We start from the raw sequence: 21792 nt of genomic DNA on the forward strand, positions 1-21792 counted from the left end.
TATATATATATATATATATATATATATATATATAGGCATAGCTGTGTGGTTACTTCCCAACCATATAGTTCCAGGTTCAGTTTCACTACATGGCACCTTGGACAAGTGTTTTCTACTGTAACCTCGGTCCAACCAAAGCCTTGTGGAACGGAAACTGAAAGAAGCCCATCATATATATATATATATATATATATATATATATTTGTGTTGTGTGTGTGTCTGTTTGACTCCCCACCATCACTTGACAACTGATGCTGGTATGTTTATGTCCCCATAACTTAGTGGTTTGGCAAAAGATCCAGACAATAAATACTAGGCTGACAAAGAATAAGTCCTGGGGTCGATTTCTTTGACTAAAACCATTTAAGGCAGTGCTCCAGCTTGGCCACAGTGAACTGACTGAAACAAGTAAAAGAATAAAAGAAAAAAAATATATATATAAATACACCCATGTGTGCACAAGTGCACATGCATTTAATCCTTATCTGTAAATCCAACAAAATATATACTATTTCACTCAAAAGCTTGTCAGGAACTACTTTTGTGTTTGAGATTAAGCTAGTTATATTGAGAACCTAGGTAGAAAACCAGATATAGAAGGATATAAGGTTGAAAGGAAGCTTCACTAGTGGCTGGATGTGTTTCAGCAGGTACAGTATCGGTGATGCTATAATGACTTGTGACGGTGCCCCAAGGGATAATGAAGTTCAGGATATATGTCAATAACGATGCTAACATATATGATGTATAGAAATTCATGGAGGTGTAAATGCTGTTTGTCAGTGTAAATGGTGTTTTTAGCAAAGAGGAAGCTGTTTGTACTGGTTAAGGGTGGCAAAGATTTGTAGGTTGGTGGTGACAATACAATGGAAGGGATGGGAGGGAATTCCAAGGTGGATTGCAGTGATGGTTGCAGCAGTGTTAGTGGTGAAGATGGGTTTATTGGTCAGGGAGGGAGTAATGCAGTAAAACTGGAAATATGGTTACATGGTGTAATGAGAGTGACTTTACGTTGTGTACACAAAGTGTGATGTCATAAGTTTGTGATGTATACAAAATAAGAACACACAGTAATAGCTGCACTCTGTGTGTCATGTCATAATTTACATGGTGTCAGAAGAGGGATTGAATAATCGTCTGAATGGATTAAATAAGAAGCTTGAATGAGCTTCATCTTGAAGGCAATGTAGCCGAGAACTGGAAACGGTAGCTACAAAGGTTTGAACTTTACCTTATGGCTAGTGAGATCGCAGCTAAATCACAGAGTATTAAGTGTGCTATTCTACTATATGTGATGGGAGAGGCCACAGTTCAAGTGTTAACTCTTTTGAGTGGAGTGAGCAAGTGGATAGCAAGAATTATGACAAAGTGAAGTCAAAATTTCAGGAATTCTGTGAACCTAAGAAAAATCTGACAATTGGAGACATGCATTTTTCACACGACCTCAGAAACCAGGTGGCAGATTTAAAGAACAAATCTAGAACTTGTGAGTTTGGGACATTGAATGATGGGCTCATTAAAAACAGAATTGTCTGTGAGGATTCTTAGTGATAGCCTCAGAATACGGTTATTGAGAGAACATGATCAGATATGTGGAGCTACAGAAATCAGTGCACAACAATTGAAAGTTCTTAATGATAAACAGTCAACCATATCTAAAGAAATCAATGCCAGTAGAGGTCCAAGAAGAAAGTATTAACATAAAAGTAGAACAAAAGAATACCCTCAGTGTAGACAATGTGGTTACAAACCTGCTAAAGTGTCCAGCTGCAGGAAAAGTTTGTGACAAATGTAATGGTAAACATCATTTTTCCAGCATGTGTAAAACTAGACTACCATCTAGGCATGACAGACAAGACACTAGAGAGAGAAAACACAAAAATGTTCATACTGTTGGCAATTCTGAAGAAATTGAAGAATTTGAAGAATTATTCATTGGACAGATGACCACCAACGAAGATGATGAAGACTGGTATGAGACTTTATTAATCAACAAGAAACCAGTGAAAATCAAACTGGATACAGGTGCACTGTGCAATATTTCCAAATAAATGTTCAACAGTTTGAATTTGAATAATAAGGAACTGTCAAGATCAAAAGTGAAACTTGTGTCATACTTCGAAGAAAAAGCGATTCCCACTTGGACAGATAGCACTACCAGTATTAACAACACATTGACACTCTCTCATTGGCACCCTAATCATGTCATTGTTGGGTCCCTATTCAGCCCTGGTTAAGCAGACCTAGGATCAAAGGCATTCCATCTGTGACCTTCCCATTTTTTACCTATGTACAGAGAACCCAGGACCACATTATCCAACATATCCTTCTCCAAGACAGTGTGTGATTTGAGGAAGATTTAGCTGCTGTATTTTGTAGATTGAGAAACCATGCAGAGGCTCTCTCATTGGCTCATGATGTTATTGTTTGTAGTGGTGGTAAGGCTCCAAACAGCATTACATACCTAACTATAGCTCATATGAAATATTAAGTAATTCTATCAGTCTTTCACAGAGCTCCAGTGTTAAAATTGTTTGACTCATATTCCAATATGTTAATATATTTCATGTTCATATGCTGGATATATGTTCATTTTGTCAGAAGTGATTTCATTCTATCTGGTACCAAATGGAAGTAGGAATATCATCAAAGTTGTTGCTAGCATTGGTGTTATTATTGTAAATAATGCTCTGGAAAAAATGTTATACAAAATATTTAGGTTGGTCATTCTTCAGACCTCATTGTGTTTTAATTTTGCTTCTCAGTTTACTTCAATTTATTGAAACAAAGCAGTTCTGTGAAGGGATCTGACTGAAACTAAGTAGTCATATAATAAAATTGTTGGGCTTTACATGAAATGAACAAGTTATAAGGAGGTGTAGGGCTCTATCTGAAAGTGTTATGGAGTGAAGGGCTATGCATGAAATGATGCAGTCATGTCAAAGTGCAGAAAGTGTAAGGTTCTGTCTGAAATGAGAAGTGTAGGGCTCTGTCTGAAGTAAAGCAGTGATGTGAAAGTTTTGGGCTTTGTTTGAAAGGAAGCATTTATGTTGATGTATAATGAAGGGAAGATCTGTGACATGAAGCAGTCACCTGTAAGTGAAGGGAAATGAAGGGCTCTGTCTTAATTGAAGCAGCTACATGAAAGTGTAGTGAAGTGGAGGGCTATGTCTGAAGTAAAACTGACCTCTGTCATAAGTGTAGTAAAATGAATGGCTTTAAACCAATCATGAGGAAGCAAAGAGCTCTCTCTGAAATGAAGTCATTTTTTGTAAGTGTACTGAAGTGATGGGCTTCAATTCATTGAAAGGAATCATGAGGCAGTGTTGTGAAGTGAAGGGTTCTTGTTTAAAATGTGGCAACTGTCAAGTGTGTGTGTGTGTGTGTGTAGTGAAATAATGGATACTATCTGAAATGAAGCAGTCATATAAAGTGTAGGGTAGTGAAAGGCAGTAAGTAGGCTTATGGAGCAGAGGTAAATAAACAATACAAAGCTTGGCAGTGTAAGAGTTGGATGCAAAGAGCTTTGTGGTGCAGAAAATAATTTTATTATTTGTTACCTCATTCAAATCTCAACAAAGATTTTCTATTCATCCTTTCTAGACCTGTCTGAACTATCATTATACAATGATAAAATCTGATATGTAGCTGTAACTGTTTCAGCTTGCACTTTGCATGTTTAGTCAGCCTCCTCTGAAGTTGCTCTAGATAATTGAACCCATTACTTCCTGTCAGTTGCCAACTCACTGCAAGATGGAAGCTACTATCTGTTCCATAGCCAAAGGCCACAAACATTAAGGCCAGTTAAAGCTGCCTGGACTTGATAATATTCAGTTAGGGTTTGAGCTATCCTCCATATCAACACCACCATTACTGGTATGGATATGGATGGGGATTAATGGTAGCACTTGTTAGTGTGTCGACCAGTCAACAACAGATGTAGTTAACCATCTGAGAATATAAATATATCACATTGAAAACCTCCAATGAACATGCAATGTGATATATATTTGAGTATGTGGCACTTTGGGCAAGTGTCTTCTACTATAGCCTCAGGCCATCTAAAGCCTTGTAAGTGGATTTGGTAGACGGAAATTGAAAGAAGCCCGTCGTATATATGTCTATATATATGTATGTGTATGTATATGTTTGTGTGTCTGTGTTTGTCCCCCCCAACATCGCTTGACAACCGATGCTGGTGTGTTTATGTCCCCGTAACTTAGCGTTTCAGCAAAAAAGACCTATAGAATAAGTACTAGGCTTACAAAGAACAAGTCCTGGGGTTGATTTGCTCGACTAAAGGCGGTGCTCCAGCATGGCCGCAGTCAAATGACTGAAACAAGTAAAAGAGTAGAGTATCTATGTATTTTCTTATTTCTATTCCTTTCTACATATAGACAACCATATTCATACACATGCTATGCATTCATACTCAACTCACATCTGTGTGCATCTACATATATACATGACTGTCTTGTTGATGCTGCCTAAAATCCATTGAAAGACTCTTCTCAGTTGGAAATCAACTCTTTATTTGTTAGAGATTTTACAAATAAAACCAGATCACACACACAATCAAATCTTTCAACTTTAGGCAATGTTGACATGCCTAAGTATAATGAGCTCATTGTTTTTTAATGGCAAGCAGAAGAAGGCGTCAACCTCTTTAAATGACACATGAAATAGCATTATGCAATTTGGCATTAACACAATGTACTTCATTCACTTTTAATATTAAAGATAATTTGATTATGACTAATTCCCCTAACACTATTCTGAATAAAATGTCACTCTGAAAATATTACATTGATGTTAGAAGTCACCTGTAACAACTTCTCTGATCAGTCAAACCAATGCAAGAGCTTCTGTATAATCACTCAACGTCTTTTGACCTATACAAAAACGTTTTACTGCTCTGAAATGGAAACCAAGAGCTAATTAAGAAACTCAGTACAAGTCAACAAGGAAGCTTCCAGATGGTAATTCAGTCTGCTAAAACTAGAAGCTAAATCTTTCTCTGTTCACACCCTACCATCTTAAAAAGGACGGACACATTAAATAATATAGTTTTCTGGTACAGTTTCGTAGCTCTGCTGGATTAGAACTGACCTGAGGCTGAGCAATAACAACAACAGTTATATAATCTTAGAATACCTTTAATCATGGATCAACTTGATCATAGTTGAGGATGGGATTGACAACTTACTCAGTATAATGTCCAAATCTTTAAAATTAGAAGCACCCAATCCAATAAAGTAGCCTCTATGTAATAGTGCCATATTCTAATTTAGTCTCTAAAGCTCCCACAACAAAGTTACCTATTTAGAATGGAGACCACTTGAACAAATGTACTGTTTTCAGTGGCATGTTTGACGTGCTTTCTGTTTTAAAATATGTCTCAAAAAATATTAACCACAGCCAGATCCTATATGCAAAAGCTTTAACTCACTAAAATCTTTATCTTCTGCATATGCATTGCTGAACTTGGGGTACATTTAATGTGCCAATGCATCTTGTACACCATCAAATACAGTAGTTTTGGGGGATTTTCTTTTTTAACTGCCTAATGTAATCTTAGTAATGAAAGAAAGGCTTAAGCAGAGCTAACCACAGTTATTCAACAACTCTTTGTAATTCCCAAATTTCTTATTCATGAAATTGATTAGAAGTTTTACAGCAGTATCCTTCCTGTTTGTGCTACCATCTCCATTGTTCACAATCAAGAACAACTGGTTAGTTGTTAACCTTCCTCCCCAGTGACCCTTTGCTTATTAAAGAAAATCAATATAACTTGTCAGGCTTGTGAAGTAAAGTTGAAGTTTTTTTGGTCAGCTTTCTAGCTGTGGACATTCAGCATTTGTGTGGGACATGTTACCCACTTCTACCACCTCTACCACCACCCATCCTACTGTGATCACTGGGATATACCCTGCTACTTTTACAATGGACTCTACTTCCCAGAACTTATCAACTTAATGCTTGTCCACGAGATGAACCTGCTTTCGTATTCATTTCACTCTGTCTCGTTGCCCATGTTCCTGCATCTGCATCTTTAGTTTTGTTAATCTACTAATTCTTTTATCAGTCACATTAATCTACAAGGACTAGTGGTTACCTCCAATTTCCACAGTGCTAAAGGAATGGGAGACTGGTCAGTTATAAACATCTTTCCAAAAGAATTGGACATGTTACTGCAAGCTAACAAATTGCTTGTCAAATCAACAGTGTACATAGATTTTTAAAGATTTTAATGAAGAGAGGATACAAATTACTAACCTCTCAGCTGGTCGCCTCTATACATTCATCCGTGTGTGCTGTTCCCATACATTCATCCATGTGGGCTATTCTTTAATCAGTCAAAACATGTAAATTGCTTTAATTTCTTACTTATTATTAATATCCCAATGAAAAACTTGGAATACTTACATTTATTGTGCAGTCTAACAAAGAAAAAAAGGAAAATAATTGGAACTTAGTAAATGACAAGTATAGGCAAGGATAGTCTCAAGAATCATTCTGAATTGGTTAGAAAATGTTTCAAATTCTCTTGTTGACACAAATCCACAAATTTGTAGAAGAGAAGTACATATAGTCATTTGAATTTATGGTAAGACTTCTCTGAAACTTATTTTTATCTACTCTTAGAATGATAAATTACAAAACCAACTCTGAAAGGATTTGATCTTGGAATATAGAACAACATTTAGTTTGATCTCTTGTCTTCTAAATAACGCAGACATCTGTTGTTCTTCATTGAGGAAGGACATGTAATATTAGTTTTAATTTTTCTTTTTTATCTTTGAGGGAAGGCAGTACTCTTGACCCTTTACAGGGACTTCAAAACTGGCAGGAGAGAGAGAGGAAGGTATCTGCAAAATGGATACCTGGCCCAAATGCTTGCAGCATAATGAATTCTGCATAAGAAAATAAGGTGCCAGTTGGTGGTGTTAAACTGGGCAATAGTTAAATCTACCACCCAAGTAGGCCATAACAAAAATGAATATAATTGTGTTTAGAAGAGGTGAATAGGACAGTACACATGCACGTACACATGTACACATAATATTAATAGGGATTTATACTGATTAAAGAAGTGTGATGAGTTAGAATTGTAGAGTTTCCTACAGCAGTAGTAATAGTTAGACAGACTAAAAAATTTTCAGATAAAGTTAAGGATGAAAGACAGAGTTGCTCTGTCAGGGTTTGAAAGCAGAGTAGCGAAACACTAAACTTGTTATATGTAGAGCTTAATTATTTGTGCCAACTCACTTTATTTGTAAACACCATACATGTATTTCATTTATATTTCCTGTCCACAAGTGTAATCAGTTTATTAAAGAAAACATTTGACTTTAAAATCAAAGATAACCATTTGAAGCTACATTATCTTTACAGCTGGTGAAGAGTCTCTATGTCAGTTGCTTTATTTGCAGAATAGCTGAAGTCCTAAATTTCTAGGATGATGTACTCCATACTAGTATAGAATGTCTACAATTACAAAGCTGACCAAACGACTCTAATCTTACTTCACAAGCCATGCAATGTTCATTTGTCTGGTGATATTGATTTCTTCTTTAATAATAAAAGGGTTAAAAAGAAGTGGGTGTGGTCGAACTATGGCTACTAATAATATTGATTTCTTAAATTGACTCAATGAGAAATTTTACGGGGCGGTTACAACCAACTGAATTTACTCCCAATACATAACTAGTACCTTTTTTTTTAAGCCAGGAGTTAATGTAATTAAATATTGAATGACACATTTACTGGTTCTCTATTGTGTCTGCTAATCCTCCTCCATACTATAGTAGTAGTAGTATCAAATACAATAATAATGATGATGGTGGCAGTGATTTCTTTTAACTAGGACCAAGGCTAATTTTATAAGATTGTCAAGTATTGCAATGGGGTTTATAGTTAAAATCTTATATACTTTTATAAGTAGACACAAAGCAGTTTGTAGAGGGGCATATGCAATAAATTATGTCAGATCTAGTATATTAGATAAGGTATTAAACTAAGTACTACATACTTAAGAGTGGTAGATTGGTTGAAGCATTAGAGTATTGCATTCCAAGTTCAAATCTTGCCAGAGTCAACTTTACCTTTCATACTCCTAAAATCAATAAAATAATGTACCAGTCAACTGACTGCCGCCCTTCAAAATCGCCTACCTTGTACCTAAATTAGAAACAATTATTATTATTACATGTATGCATAATTATTACATCATCTTCATTACTTTACCTCTTGATAATAGCTTACTGCAAATGGTGGGTGAAAAATTGCAATCAGCTACACATTTTTCTCGCCTCAAGTCAGCTCTGATTAAGCAGATGCGTGATCAAAGCTGTTGCAAACATGATCATCTTGATTTTTGTATATGTAGGACTGTACTGGTAGGGTGTGATTTGTGAGAGATTAGGTTACTATTTCTAGCATGGTAAGAAGTCATGTAAAAGTGTCCTTGATGGCTCATCTGCTTGTACATGGAAAGCACCAAGTAAGCCAAAAGGTGGTGAAATTATATCCTAAGATGTTGAACCTCACAAATAAGCAGACAAAAGATCAAGATGAGAGACAATATAAAAAAATTGGCACCCTGTCGGTTATGACAATGAGTGTTCCAGTTGATCCGATCAGCAGAACAGCTTGCTTGTGAAATTAACATGTAAGCAGCTGAGTGCTCCAAAGACACATGTACCCTTAACTTAGGTCTCAGGGAGATTCAGTGTGACACAGAATGTGACAAGGCTGACTCTTTGCATTACAGGTACTACTCGTTTTTATCAGCTGAATGGACTGGAACAACATAAAATAAAGCATTTTGTTGAGGGACACAATGCACCACTAGGAATCAAACTCACGACCCTACAACCATGATCCGAATACCCTAACCACTAAACCAGGTGCCTTTTTTGAGAGACCGTGTACTGTACCAAAATCCTACCTAAGTAAAGCCAGAATATTAAAAAAGGAATAAATGATGCTGGTGATATATAAATCTAACATTGTTGTACTCTAGATAATTCCAACTTTCTGCAAAACATTGAACTTTTTTTTTTTTTTTTTTTTTCCTTAATATACAAAAGAAAGCAAAAAACCAGGAAACAATGAATTAATTTAGCATGCCAAGTGAGTGTCTCATTTTTCTGTGTTTCTATTACATCTGCAATGATAAACTGCAATGACCAATAAGTGTACCTCTATCTAAGTGTTCCCCAATCTTTTTATTAGTTCAAAACCCCTCCTTAAGCAGGTGAAGTTGAATTTGAATTCCCTGCAACTTGTGAAATGAAATTTAGCACTCTAGGTTCAGAAATACTGCTCTATGTGGTTACTCATCCTGCTAGAAATAGCAGTTAAATCTCAGGTTTTGGAGTAGAAACAATAAATTTGTCACATTCTTTTACATTATGAATTCATATCCCACCCAGATTTACCTTTCCTTTCTTCAAGTAAAAGTCTACAGATACAAGGATCAACATTATCAACTATTACTTTAATGATGATACTCCAGCTTGGTCATAGTCTAAGGATTGAAACTAGTAAAAGAATGTCATCTAAAGCCTTAGGAGTTCTTGTGAACTGGTATTTAACTTCATTTTAAAGATGTAATGTTGATGAGAGAGAAATCTCCACTTGAAAACTAGTTTATCACTATCTCTATAATTTCCCAAATCCCAATTGTTGACAACTTGATAAGTTGATGCAGTGTAGAAAGGAAAAAAATGGGTTCTGCTCTGAAGCATTCTGAAATATGTTCCCAGATTTGAACTTGGTACAATTGTTTTCTCTCTGAATGTCTGCTACAACTACTATTGTTACTGCACCCTTTTTATCTATGAGGGGTGGAGCAGTGCATGCAGCTGGGTAGAAACAATTGAAAATGTGAAATGAATTGGCAGATCACTTTAGACAATTAGTGTTTTTGATTAAGTAGACAATGTAAGATTGTGTCAAAGTAAGACAGGCTAGTGATATCTGGCTCAGGCAACAATTGATTATCTCCAGGTTATTTAGCAATACCACCATCACCATCCACATTATCACTATCATTGTTATTACTTTCTTCATTACCATCATTATCATTATTACTTTCTTCATTACCATCATCATCATAAGCATCATCTTTGTCATCATTACAATCACTGTCATAACTTTCATTGTCTTCATCAATTTCATAACTTCTAAGACCATCAACATCACCATCATCATCATCGTCATCATCTTTTAGTATTAATATAATCATTCTTACATTATTCAAAACCATAATGACAATAATAATCAACAGCAGCATTGATTTTTCATTTCTTTTTTCTCTTTAATTAGACTCTTTCACAATAGTTGCCATAGCAACTCCACCTACTACTTCAACAATGACACTCTCACAAATCAACAAGGTAGCCTCTATATGGTCTCTCAACATGCTAGAAATAACAGCCAGATTTCCCTGAAATCACATACCCTGCTTTATACAAGGCCCAGACACATTAGATAACGTAGTCCCATTTACACCTAAAAAGGCAGGATAGTATGGTTGGAATGCAGTTTGCTCATAGGTTTGGTTAATCAATGTTGGTTTGGAGCTGAACCACAACAATGACATTTGGTTTTACTGGTTCTTCTTTTTATGACTGAAATGATTTGAAGCGACTGAAATATTTAAATTGATTAAACATTAGATGAGCACCTTCTTCCTTTTTCAGTTATTTATGAGGTGACTGTACTTTCATGCTACCCTATTTTCTTGCTAAAAAGATATTTTTTAAATGCAATATGAAAGGTTCTTAAACCCCAAGTATAAGACAAACAGTGAAAAGAAGGCTTTAACTTGTATTCTGCACATGTAATGGTTGAAATTAAATTAGTATTAAGGTATAGAAGTGGCATGGACACTATATGTATATATACAAGCCAACCTCTTTGTGGTCACTTGACCTGCTAAAAATAGCACCCAATTCTCCCTCAAATCAACTATGCCATCTTAAATAAAGAAGGATACTTTTGGATGTTGTTTTTGTTGTTGTAAAGCTGCTTAACTAGAGCTGGCTTAAAACTTAAACAGCAACAAAATGTACCTATGATGTATGTGTGTGGTCTGCCCAAAAAGTAAGTTAATTTCTATTTTAGATTCATTTCTTTTGAAATAATTCCTACTACCATTGGTACACCACTCTCAATGTTTTTTTTAGCTCTGAAACATATTCTTGTATGCATTTTTAGGTGTGGTGTACAATTTCCACAGCATATTTTCTTTTGTCTCTTTTATCATCTGAAATTGCTGAACTTTTACTTCAAAAGAGCCTTCCAGATATAAGGAAGTCTCCAAAATATAACAACTGATATGACCAATTGTTCAGCATTGACTAACAAAGTCTACTCTGCATTGAGCAATAATTGTTAGATGGACAGAATATGTCCATAAATCTCCTCTTTGGTCTTCTGTTTATACCATGAGATGTTTTGAGCCCTCTTGTGAAGTCTAGTGTTGGTACCATCAATGTGACCTGGAACTCTTTCTTCATAGTCCAGATTTCAGCTCTATAGAGAAGAATGTTCTCTGCACTGAAAAAAGTAAATGTTAGTGACTTTAAAATACATGATTGTCAGATGTTTTGGAAGCTTGTTACAAGCACTTAAAGTTGGTCCCTTGCATGTAAGGAAGTTTCTCTTACTGCCAACAACATAGGATCCAAGGTCTTGAAATCACTAACTTTCTTGAGTTGTGTGCCATTCTTGGAACAAATTAGCTGGTAGCTTTCATCTTCATTGATGGTAATGTATTCAGTTTGCTTTGACCGAGAAACAACTCAACCTTGGCTGAAGCATTCCTTAGAATTGTTAACACGTTTTGTGCATCACAGTTGTTGAAGTGTGAAAGCTACCAGATACTCAGTGCATGTGGCAGACGCTAAAATATCTAGCAAAGTAAGACATACACTGGTCACCTGTATTATAGTGATCCAAATAGTACAGGGTTGTATCATCCCCAGTGACTAGCATTACAATACCATTGTTAACTGCTACCATTTTGCAAAGGAAATTCTGCAGGAAGGAGCAACTGCAGAGGCATCACATGGATGAATTAAGTTACAAAAGTAGCTGAAAGAGTTCACTGTTAATTGAGAAGAAAACTCGCTTAGATCAGATGCAATTTAAGTTTGTACTTGGAAGAGAAATAACTGATGCCATCCTCTTACTGGAACAACAGCTAAGAAGCTTGTAAAGTTTGTTATACTTTTGTGTATGTATACACACACACACACATATTCATCATCATCATCATTTAACATCTGTTTTCCATTTCCATACTGGCATGAGTTGATGGGAGCTGGTAAGGCCAGTGGGTGTATCATGCTCCATTGTCTGTTCTGGCATGGTTTCTTTGGCTGGATGCTCTTCTTAATATCAACCACTTTACAGAGTGTATGAGATGCTTTTTATGTGACACCAGTGCCAGTGCTACAGATTCACTGTATTTTGTCATGGAGAAAATTTCTCACTGTAGACAAATAGGTGTAAACACATCAAGTCAGTTTGCAGTACTCTCTAATCAGACTGGTGGATGCATGCATTTCAGAGTGGTTATCTTCTCTTCAAGTATATAATTGAGGAAACTGCTGCAACAAGTTAGTGACAAGTGGCAACCCTATCAGCAAGAGACATGCAAAGAATTAATCATTAAAATAATTGTGCTGTTTTGAATTGCTATTAATTTTATATCAACAATGAGTTAATCAGAAGTCTTTGAGAGATAAAGGCTATACTTTGATCATCATCATCATCATTTGACATTCATATTACATGCTGGCATGGGTTGGATAGTATGATAGGATCCAATGGATTCAAGGACCTTATTGTGCTCCAATGTCTTCTTTGGCATGGGTTTTATAGCTGGATGCCCTTCCTTATGCCAACCACTTTTTACTAGTTAGTGAGGTTGCCATGCAGCTCACAAGACTACAAACCTTGAGGGATGGTTGGCTTTATGCTAAGAGATAAGGGGTTAAGGTATGAGAGGAGGAGGGATAGGAGATTCTTGTAGAAGAACTACATGGCTACTCACATTTAGAAGAGTGGGTGAGAATGATCAGTAGAAGCTGCAAAGAGATAAATAGTTGTGATGAGGCATCAAAAAAATATTCATCACATCTTTTCCATTTGCAGTATAATAAAATAGGACACTTATGCTCTTAAATTACCAGTCAACTAAAAACAGGATCAAGATTTAGTTTCCCCTTAGATGAATACACGCATCACTAAACAAATGCCAGTATTTGAATATTAGTGCACATAAAAGTGATGGAACATTCTGGAATTTGGGCATAGTGAAGAATTCTGGACCTCTATATGTAAAACTGCTGTTGAAATTGTTCGAGGAATTCAGAAACAAACAGGTGGTGGTTTGTGTTACTGGTGATGCAGCTATGATGATGAAATATGGAAGAGCATTGATTATGATCACAAGTTTATATGTTATTGGTAATGAAATCTATGTTTCATGCATCATCAATAAAATCAGAAAACTTGTGAGATTCATTCACAAATCTTGCTTTAAAAATATCTTACAAGGATGTTCAATAGGAGAATAGCATGATTTATGAAAATTAGATAGCCCCTATAGAAAAATACAATTGACTATACAATCAATAAATATATGGACTATTTTGATCTCAAAAAGCAAGAAGTTATGCTTTGATGTAGAAAGTGTAAGTTGTAGAAAAACTAGGCAGTTTTTACAGCCAGGTACCCTTATCATTGCTAATTCTTATTTATTTTTCAAATAAAGGGGGTTTTTCATTCTACTCATATTCAAAAAACAGAGAGATATGTGATTCATTGATAGGGAAATGCCATAGATCAATAATTTTTAGAAATACAAATGAACATGCTCACAACAACAACAACACACACACACACACACACACACACACACACACACACACACACACACACACACACACTCACTCACTCTGGACTTTGTACACTTTCTGTCAACCAAATCCACTCATAAAACATTGGTCAGCTCAGAGTTGTTGTGGAAAGCACTTGCCCAAGATCCTGTGCAGTTGGACTGAACTTGAAACCATATGGTTGTAAAGCAAACTTCTTAGCCACACAGCTATTCTTGTGCTTATACACACACTCACTCACTCTCTCTCTCTCTCTCTCGTATGCACACACACATACAACATATATATGTGTGTATATGTATATATATATATATATATTTATGTAGATATGTATGTATTGTCTTTTTTAGAAAATATTGATAACATTTCCGCAGACCAACCTCTAACAGAATTAATTGAAGAATTCAACCAGCTAATGAAGACAGAAAATGGTCCTCATCAGAAAGTTGCTAACATCATCGCAGAGTTGGCCAAAATTGGTAAGTATAATTTCTGTCAAATCTTCAAATTCAGGTTGCTCTCAGCAACCTGAATTCATCTCTCAGCTTTTTTTTATTTCTTGCTTTCTTTATAAAATCATTGCTCTTGCATGAATGTCAAACCATCTCTTTTCCTCACTTCTGTAACTGAGGCTTTGTTGGTGCTAGTAAATCCTAATTGAGCTGTTTATCAAAAGTTCCTGTTGTGACCCTATTATCTTTTTGGGGGTATTTTGATACCAACCCACCTGAGACTGCTCATGGCTCTATGATACAGAGTACCACATTTAAAATGATCCAAATTAAAAACCTTATGTCAAAATTTCATGCTAATTATGTTCTAAATACCCGTTTGATATTGATAAAGTTACTTAATTAAATTCTTCATTATTTTTTAAAATTAACTAAGCAGAGTATTTCAACTGATACATGGTAAAAAAAATGGGTTAATGTGTCCTTTCCATTTTTTAAGATGGGAGATCCTAAAACGAAGATTTCACGTAAAAAGCATTGGTGTGAGTGCTTGTGCCACATAAAAATCACTAGTACTGGTGCCATATAATAAGCACCAAGTACACTCTGTAAAGTGGTTGGCGTTAGGAAGGGCATCCAGCCATAGAAACCAAGCTTAAACAAACTATGGAACCTGGTGCAGCCCCTGGCCAAGCTATTGTCATGTTTCAGGGTATTTTGCAGGAGAATATACTGGATTAGTTTCCTGGTATCTGCTCCCAGTCCAGTTGTACTTCTGCTACTTACCTTCCCAATCCTAGAATGAAGGAAGGTAAAGTCACCAACCCTGGCCAGATTTACACTCAGAACATAGAAATGTAACTAAGTACCACAAAACATTCTGTTGAATATTCTACCATTCTTACCACTCAGGTACAAGCATGGCTGTGTGGTTAAGAAATTCACTTCCCAACCATATAGTTTCAGGTTCAGTCTCACTGCATGGCACCTTGGACATGTGTTATGTATGTGTGTGTGTTTGTGTTTCCTTATGTTGACATCATGTGATAGTTGTAAGCAAGTATTACCATCATGTAAGCAGTTTCATTTGTTTGGTGACAAAGAGATCATCCAGCTATTGAAAAATTTACTTCACTGAAATTTGTTTGACCCATGCAAGTATGGAAAAGTTAACATTAAATTAATGATAATGATGATGAATAAAAATTTCTTTCATAGGAACAACTCCAGGTATTTTAGCAAAAGGATTGGTTAATTAAACTGACCCCATTACTCTGACTGCTGCTACTAATTTCATTGAGCTTAAATGGATACAAGGCAAGGTTGACCTTGCTGAAATGTGAACCCAGAATTTAGCATGTAAAAGGATCTAACTGAATACTGCAATGCATTTCACCCACTGAACTCTGATTCTACGATCTAGACTCAAATAACAATAATAGTGATTAAGATATACACAATAAAGTTGGCCAGTTCTCTCTGTTGCTTTGTTTGCCAAATAATGCACAGAATGCAACAATTGATGAGATCCATCAAACCTATGCCCTAGGGAGAAACATGTTGGTGGGGTGGCAGTGTTGTTGTTGACAGCATATTTTGGAAAAGGGTTAGACTTGGTTAAATCCACCTCCCAACCTTTCATTGATATTTATCTTATCAATCCCAGAAACATGAAAAGCAAAGCTGACCTTTCTGAGTTTAACTAAATATTGTAAGGGTTTTTGTTTGGGAATCTACTATCAATTCTGTCATCCACCATTTTCAATAACAACAATAATAATAATAAGCAATGATGACCAATGTAATCCTGAATTAACAAGTATTGACTAAATACCACATATATAATATTACCAAATAGACACTGAATCAAGTTACTTTGTAATTGTTGGATTATCCAGATACTTCCATCAGCAAAACAGAATTCTTCTCAACTCTCAGTAAAAGATTTTAAACATTGTCTTGTATTTTATGTTTTGTTGTGAGGTTTTTTTTTTTCTCTCACGTTTGAGTATACATAATCTCTTTATAAATTTTAACTTTTTGAAACAAAAAAAAATTAAATCATTTTCTCGTGTTTTTAATTACAAATCTCACTTTATACTAGCTATTAAGCATTTAACTGTTCTCTTTTTTTTTATCTTTTCTCTTAAAGAATCTTTACGGCAGCCATTTGTAGATGGTGATATGGTTCCAGTATTAGTGAAAATGCTACAGAGTTCAGATACAAATAAAGCTGTTCAAGCTTGCAGAGCCCTAGGCAACATATGTTACGAAAATGGTAAAGTCCTTCTGAAATTTGTACTTTGTTGTAATTCATTTATTCAATTTTTCAGTCATTCAACTAATTTATTTGGTCATTCATCAATTCGTTTATCCATTTATTCCAACATTCATTCATTCATTCCTTCCTCACCCATTCATGGATTTACCCATTCATATATTCAGTTATTCATTAATTTAGTCATCCAATAACCATTAATTTATTCCTATATCCATTCATTCATTCATTCATTGCTTTATTCACTCATTTATTCATTCAGTTAAGCATTCATCCACCCGTTTATTCATTCAGTCATTCTGAATATCTCTCAGATTGCATCCCACTATCTTAAAATGGATGAATGCATTTGATGAAGTAGTTCTAGATACATTATATCTCAATAAAAGATGAGATATGCACAACTAGATCTCCTTTGATTGTAGGTCTTCTGAATCAAAGATGACCTGAGGATAAACAACAACAGCAGTACTAACAACAATAACAGCAACAAAATAATAACAAAAAACAATGATAATACAACAATAAAGCAAAGGCTGCAGTCATAAAACCTTATTTTATCATATTTAACACTTTAACCAACACAACTAACCTGCTTCTTGATGATGCAATTTCTTTTCAGTCGTCTGCAACATATAATTTTATTCCTAATAATAGTTTTTGAAATTGTTCAAACAGCTGATACCTCTTGCTCTCAATGTCTTCATATTTTAACTTGCCGGTCAAACTCAACTGCAGTTCAGAAAGGCATGGAAGGGAATTTAACAGGATTTATATACCAAGAATAAGTGTACAGGTGCAGATGTGGTTGTGTGGTTAAGAAGCTTGCTTTCCAAGCACATGGTTTCTAGTTCAGTGCCACTGCATGGCACCTTGGGCATCTTCAACTATATAGCCTTAGGCCAGCCAAAGCCTTGTGAGTGGATTTCGTAGATGGAAACTGAAAGAAGCCCATCATGCTTGTGTGTGTGTTTGTCCCCCACCACTGCTTCGCAACCAGTGTTGATGTGTTTACTTCCCTGTAACTTAGCAGTTCAGCAAAAGTGACTGATAGAATAAGTACCAGGCTTTAAAATAAAAATACTGCAGTCAGTTCATTCAACTAAAAATTCTTCAAGGTGGTGCCCCAGCATGGCCACAGTCTAATGACTGAAACAAGATAAAGGATTGGCATGATTCTGTAGTTGACAAGCTTGCATCACAACTATGTCGTTCTGAGTTTGATCCCACTGTGTTGCACTTTGGGCAAATGTCTTCTGATACAGCTTCCAGCTGTGAAGGCACTTGGCTTAGTGGTTAGAGCATCAGGCCTGCACCATGAGGCAGTGGGTTGTGTTCTTGAGCAAGACACTTTATTTCACGTTGCTCCAGAAAAAATGCTACTCACTAAGCATTTTGTCTGATGTGCTAACAATTCTGCCACCTCGCTACTTTAATGATAATAACAATGATGATGATGACGATGACAACAACCATCATCATCATCATCATCATAATAGGCACAGGGCCTGCAATTTATTTTTGTTCATTGTGCTAATGATTCAGCCAGCTTGCCACCTTAATAACAACAATAATAATAATAATAATAATAGTTTCTTAGTCTAATAATAATGTTTTTCTTTTTCTTTTTCTTTCTCTGCTTTTATCAGACAATGCCCGAAATTGTGTAGATGCCACTGATGGGTTGAAGTCTTTGCTGGACCTGATGCGAGAGATCAACAACAACAAAGGTGGTGAGATAGGCAAACTGCGTACAGTGGCTTGCGGCCTCTTGCTCAACATCACCAACACACACAGTAAGTCAAAATATCAGAGATCTTAACGCTCCTTTCTAGCACACCTTCTCTTGTTGACTGTGTAAAGGTTCCTTTAGGTCAACAAGGGATCCGCTACACATCCTGAAATTTTTAAATCAGAAGGATACATCAGATAATGTAGTTCTAAATAAAAGAAGGCCATAGATGAAACACTTAAACATAGATGTGTAGCATCAGGATTGACCTGGATTTTAAAAAAACAACAAAAAATAACATGAAATAAGGACAGTTTCAATGCAGTTGCTAACCTACTATGAATAGCAGCCAGATCTGCTTAAAATGACAGCCTCCCTTCTTAATGAAGGAAGGGCACATTGTATGATGTTGAGGTTAACTATCTATTTGTACCTAAATGTACAGACCTGAACAAAGATTGGGGGTGGGGCTGCAGAAGACTAGCATTTACTCATGCATGCAAGTTTTCTATATCTTTGTTGTTTAAGGGAAAAGTTATTGTTTATTGTTTTTTTTTAAAGACCAATACAGCTTGACACCTGTGTCTTCATAGGTATTCCATTCAGAAGTGAAGAGTTGATGGAGATACTGCAAGGCATTTTGTCCAACACTGTAACAGTTTCACAGTCCACCATCCTAGATTGTGACTATTTTATTGACAAAGTTGAACTAGGCTGGATTTGAACTCATAGTTCAGAAAACCAGAACAAACATCAGAACAAATACTGCAAGGTATTCCATTCGGTGCTCTAAGAACTCTGCCAGTTCACTGCCTTTCAGATGGTGTAATCCTTGATAATACTTTATCCAAATATATGCTGCATTCTTTTAGAGAATGTAATCTTAGATATACTATATCCTTTGAGATTATGTAATCCTAGATACACTATATCCAATAAAAATACTGTGATGGTCATAGCTTGAATGCTGTTCAAACAATAAAAAGTTGGCATCGATTGAACAGTGAACCTGTGGATCACATCTAGAAATCACTGGATTTGTGGATCAGACATAGTAAACAATGGATTTACTGGCCACATCTGGTAAACAATAGTTCTAGGGATCATACCTAGTTAACACTGATTATGTTGATCACAACAAATGAATTTTTAGCTGAACAAGTGAACCATACATAATAAATTTTAGATCTGTGAATCATACCAAGTAGACAATCGATGGATTACATGTAATAAACACAAGTTCTATGCATCAGACTTAGTAAATAGAAAATTTATGGATTATATCTTATCATTTGGTGAAATATTTATGGGTCCTAAATTTGTATTACCAGGGCCAACCTGGGCTAAACAACAATTAATAAAACCTTTTGTCTTTTTCTTCTCATCATCTTCCTCCTTTTCTTCTATTTTACTTGCCTTTTACTTTTATTTTCCTCAATTTTTCTTTCTCCTTTCTCCTCTCTCTTTTTCTCTTTCTCTTCTATTAGTACCTTTCTCTTTGAGACAGGAGATGGAAACACAAAAAGAAACCATAACTCTTGTTTGTGGCACAGAAGTAAGAAACACCATGCTCAAATTGAATTATTCTCAGACCAAAGACATTCTAAATGCTTCTAACAGAGTGGACTTTGCTAAAAGTACCAAGGACTAGGTGGTGATGTCAAACTGGTCTACTATCCAAGACCAAGTATAATCCATCCAGTGGCTTTCCACACAGTTGCTGTCTACACAATTCCACTCACAAGGCTGACTCAAGACCCATGCAGTGGCATCAAATTTAGAACCATATGATTGCTCAGTTAACTTCTTAACCATACCTGTTTCGCCTACTGTTCCTCCTTTTTTGATTTTGTTTTTTCTTTTTTAGTTTATTCCCTTTTACTTGCATTTGTTTTAATTTCTATGGATAAGAGACTTAATCCACCACTACCCAGCATCTTGAGTACTTTTATTGGAGTTCACTTTGTTGCAAGTATTTAGACAAGATCTTTGGTTTGAGGATACCTTTCTCCCTCCCTCTCTCCTACTGGTGACTGAGGCCCTCTACGAAATCATAGACAGTGCCTGTATCTCTTGATTAAAAAATTAGAAAACATATTCTTTATTTGTTTTCTTATTTAATTATTTCTGAGATTTTTCTTTATTCCTTCTTCTTCATGTTTTTCTTTTTCTTTCTTTTTTTCCTTCCATTCATATCTCTCCTACACTCACTTCCTTTATTTCTGTATCAGTCATAATAAACAACTCTCCTAAAACTATCCTTTCTACTTTATTGTTAAATATTTCATTTCTTAATTTTTTTTTTATTCAGATTTGCTCCAAAAGAAAGCACTTGAAAATGGTGCCTTGGATATATTACAAGATTATCTAAAAAACTACACAGATGAAGAAGGATTACCATATATGGTTCTGTTGGCACTTGATAGCTTAGCAGAAACAGGTGAGTGACAATTTTTTCTGGAATGGGAAGGAAGACATTAAATTTTCATATTCTTATTATTTAACTGTATAATTTTCTTATGTAATATACTATATCATCATCATCATTGTTTTCATATCCCTTTTCCTTACTAACATGGGTTGGATAGGAATTTTGAGGCAGTGTTTTATAACTTGATACCCTTCTTGATGCCATTTTGTTTAGTCACACATCATCATTAATGTCAGCTTTTCCATACTTGCATATGAATCAGACAGAATTTATTGAGGCAGATTTTCCTTTCCTGTTGCTAACCCTCACCTGTTTCTAAGTAAGGTAATATTTCCCCATAACTAGACATGTTTTCACAGAAGAGTGGAAATGAAGATCACCGCTTGCATGGCAGTGACACTCATTTACAACTATTACGAGATGGCATGGTAAGGAGACAGTAACACACACACACACACATAAAGGGTTGGGCTTCTTTCAGCTTCCATCTACCAAATCCACTCACAAGCATTGGTCAGCTCAAGGCTGTAGTAGAAGACACTTGCCCATGATCCTACACAGCTTCATGTGTAGGCTTCATGAGCCTAAAACCATGTGGTGGGGAAGCGAACTTCTTATCATACAGCCAATATGTTTATATGAATTTATGGTTCACACATCATCAGGGGCTTTGTTCATCATCATCATCATTTAGTGACCATTGTCCAAAATGATGATGATCATCATCATTACCAACATCATCATGTGAACCATAAATTCATATAAATATATTGGCTGTATGATAGGAAATTTGCTTCACATCATTTATATGAAATCACTGGACAGTTCAGTATTTGCAACATAACTTGGTTACTAGACCAGTATATTGCATTTCATATAAGCAAAGATACAGTATTCCTATTCTATAAACCAGGATACACATGGTTCAATCCCTAACTCTCTTGGATTATATATATATATATATATATATATATATATATATA

The 21792-nt window shown here is 35.6% G+C and overlaps 1 protein-coding gene across 1 annotated transcript in view; it reads left to right on the forward strand.

Moving 5' to 3' along the window:
- LOC106869143 (rap1 GTPase-GDP dissociation stimulator 1-B) overlaps positions 1-21792 on the forward strand; it is a 90182-nt gene that overhangs the window by 43749 nt on the left and 24641 nt on the right. The window contains exons 3-6 of the mRNA XM_014914719.2: positions 14267-14395; positions 16521-16646; positions 18296-18442; positions 20690-20818. Of these exons, the coding sequence (XP_014770205.1) occupies positions 14267-14395; positions 16521-16646; positions 18296-18442; positions 20690-20818 (531 nt within the window). The remainder of the gene's footprint in view (positions 1-14266; positions 14396-16520; positions 16647-18295; positions 18443-20689; positions 20819-21792) is intronic.

Source organism: Octopus bimaculoides, chromosome 5 (assembly GCF_001194135.2).
Source record: "Octopus bimaculoides isolate UCB-OBI-ISO-001 chromosome 5, ASM119413v2, whole genome shotgun sequence".
In the NCBI taxonomy this organism is placed as follows: Eukaryota; Metazoa; Mollusca; class Cephalopoda; order Octopoda; family Octopodidae; genus Octopus; species Octopus bimaculoides.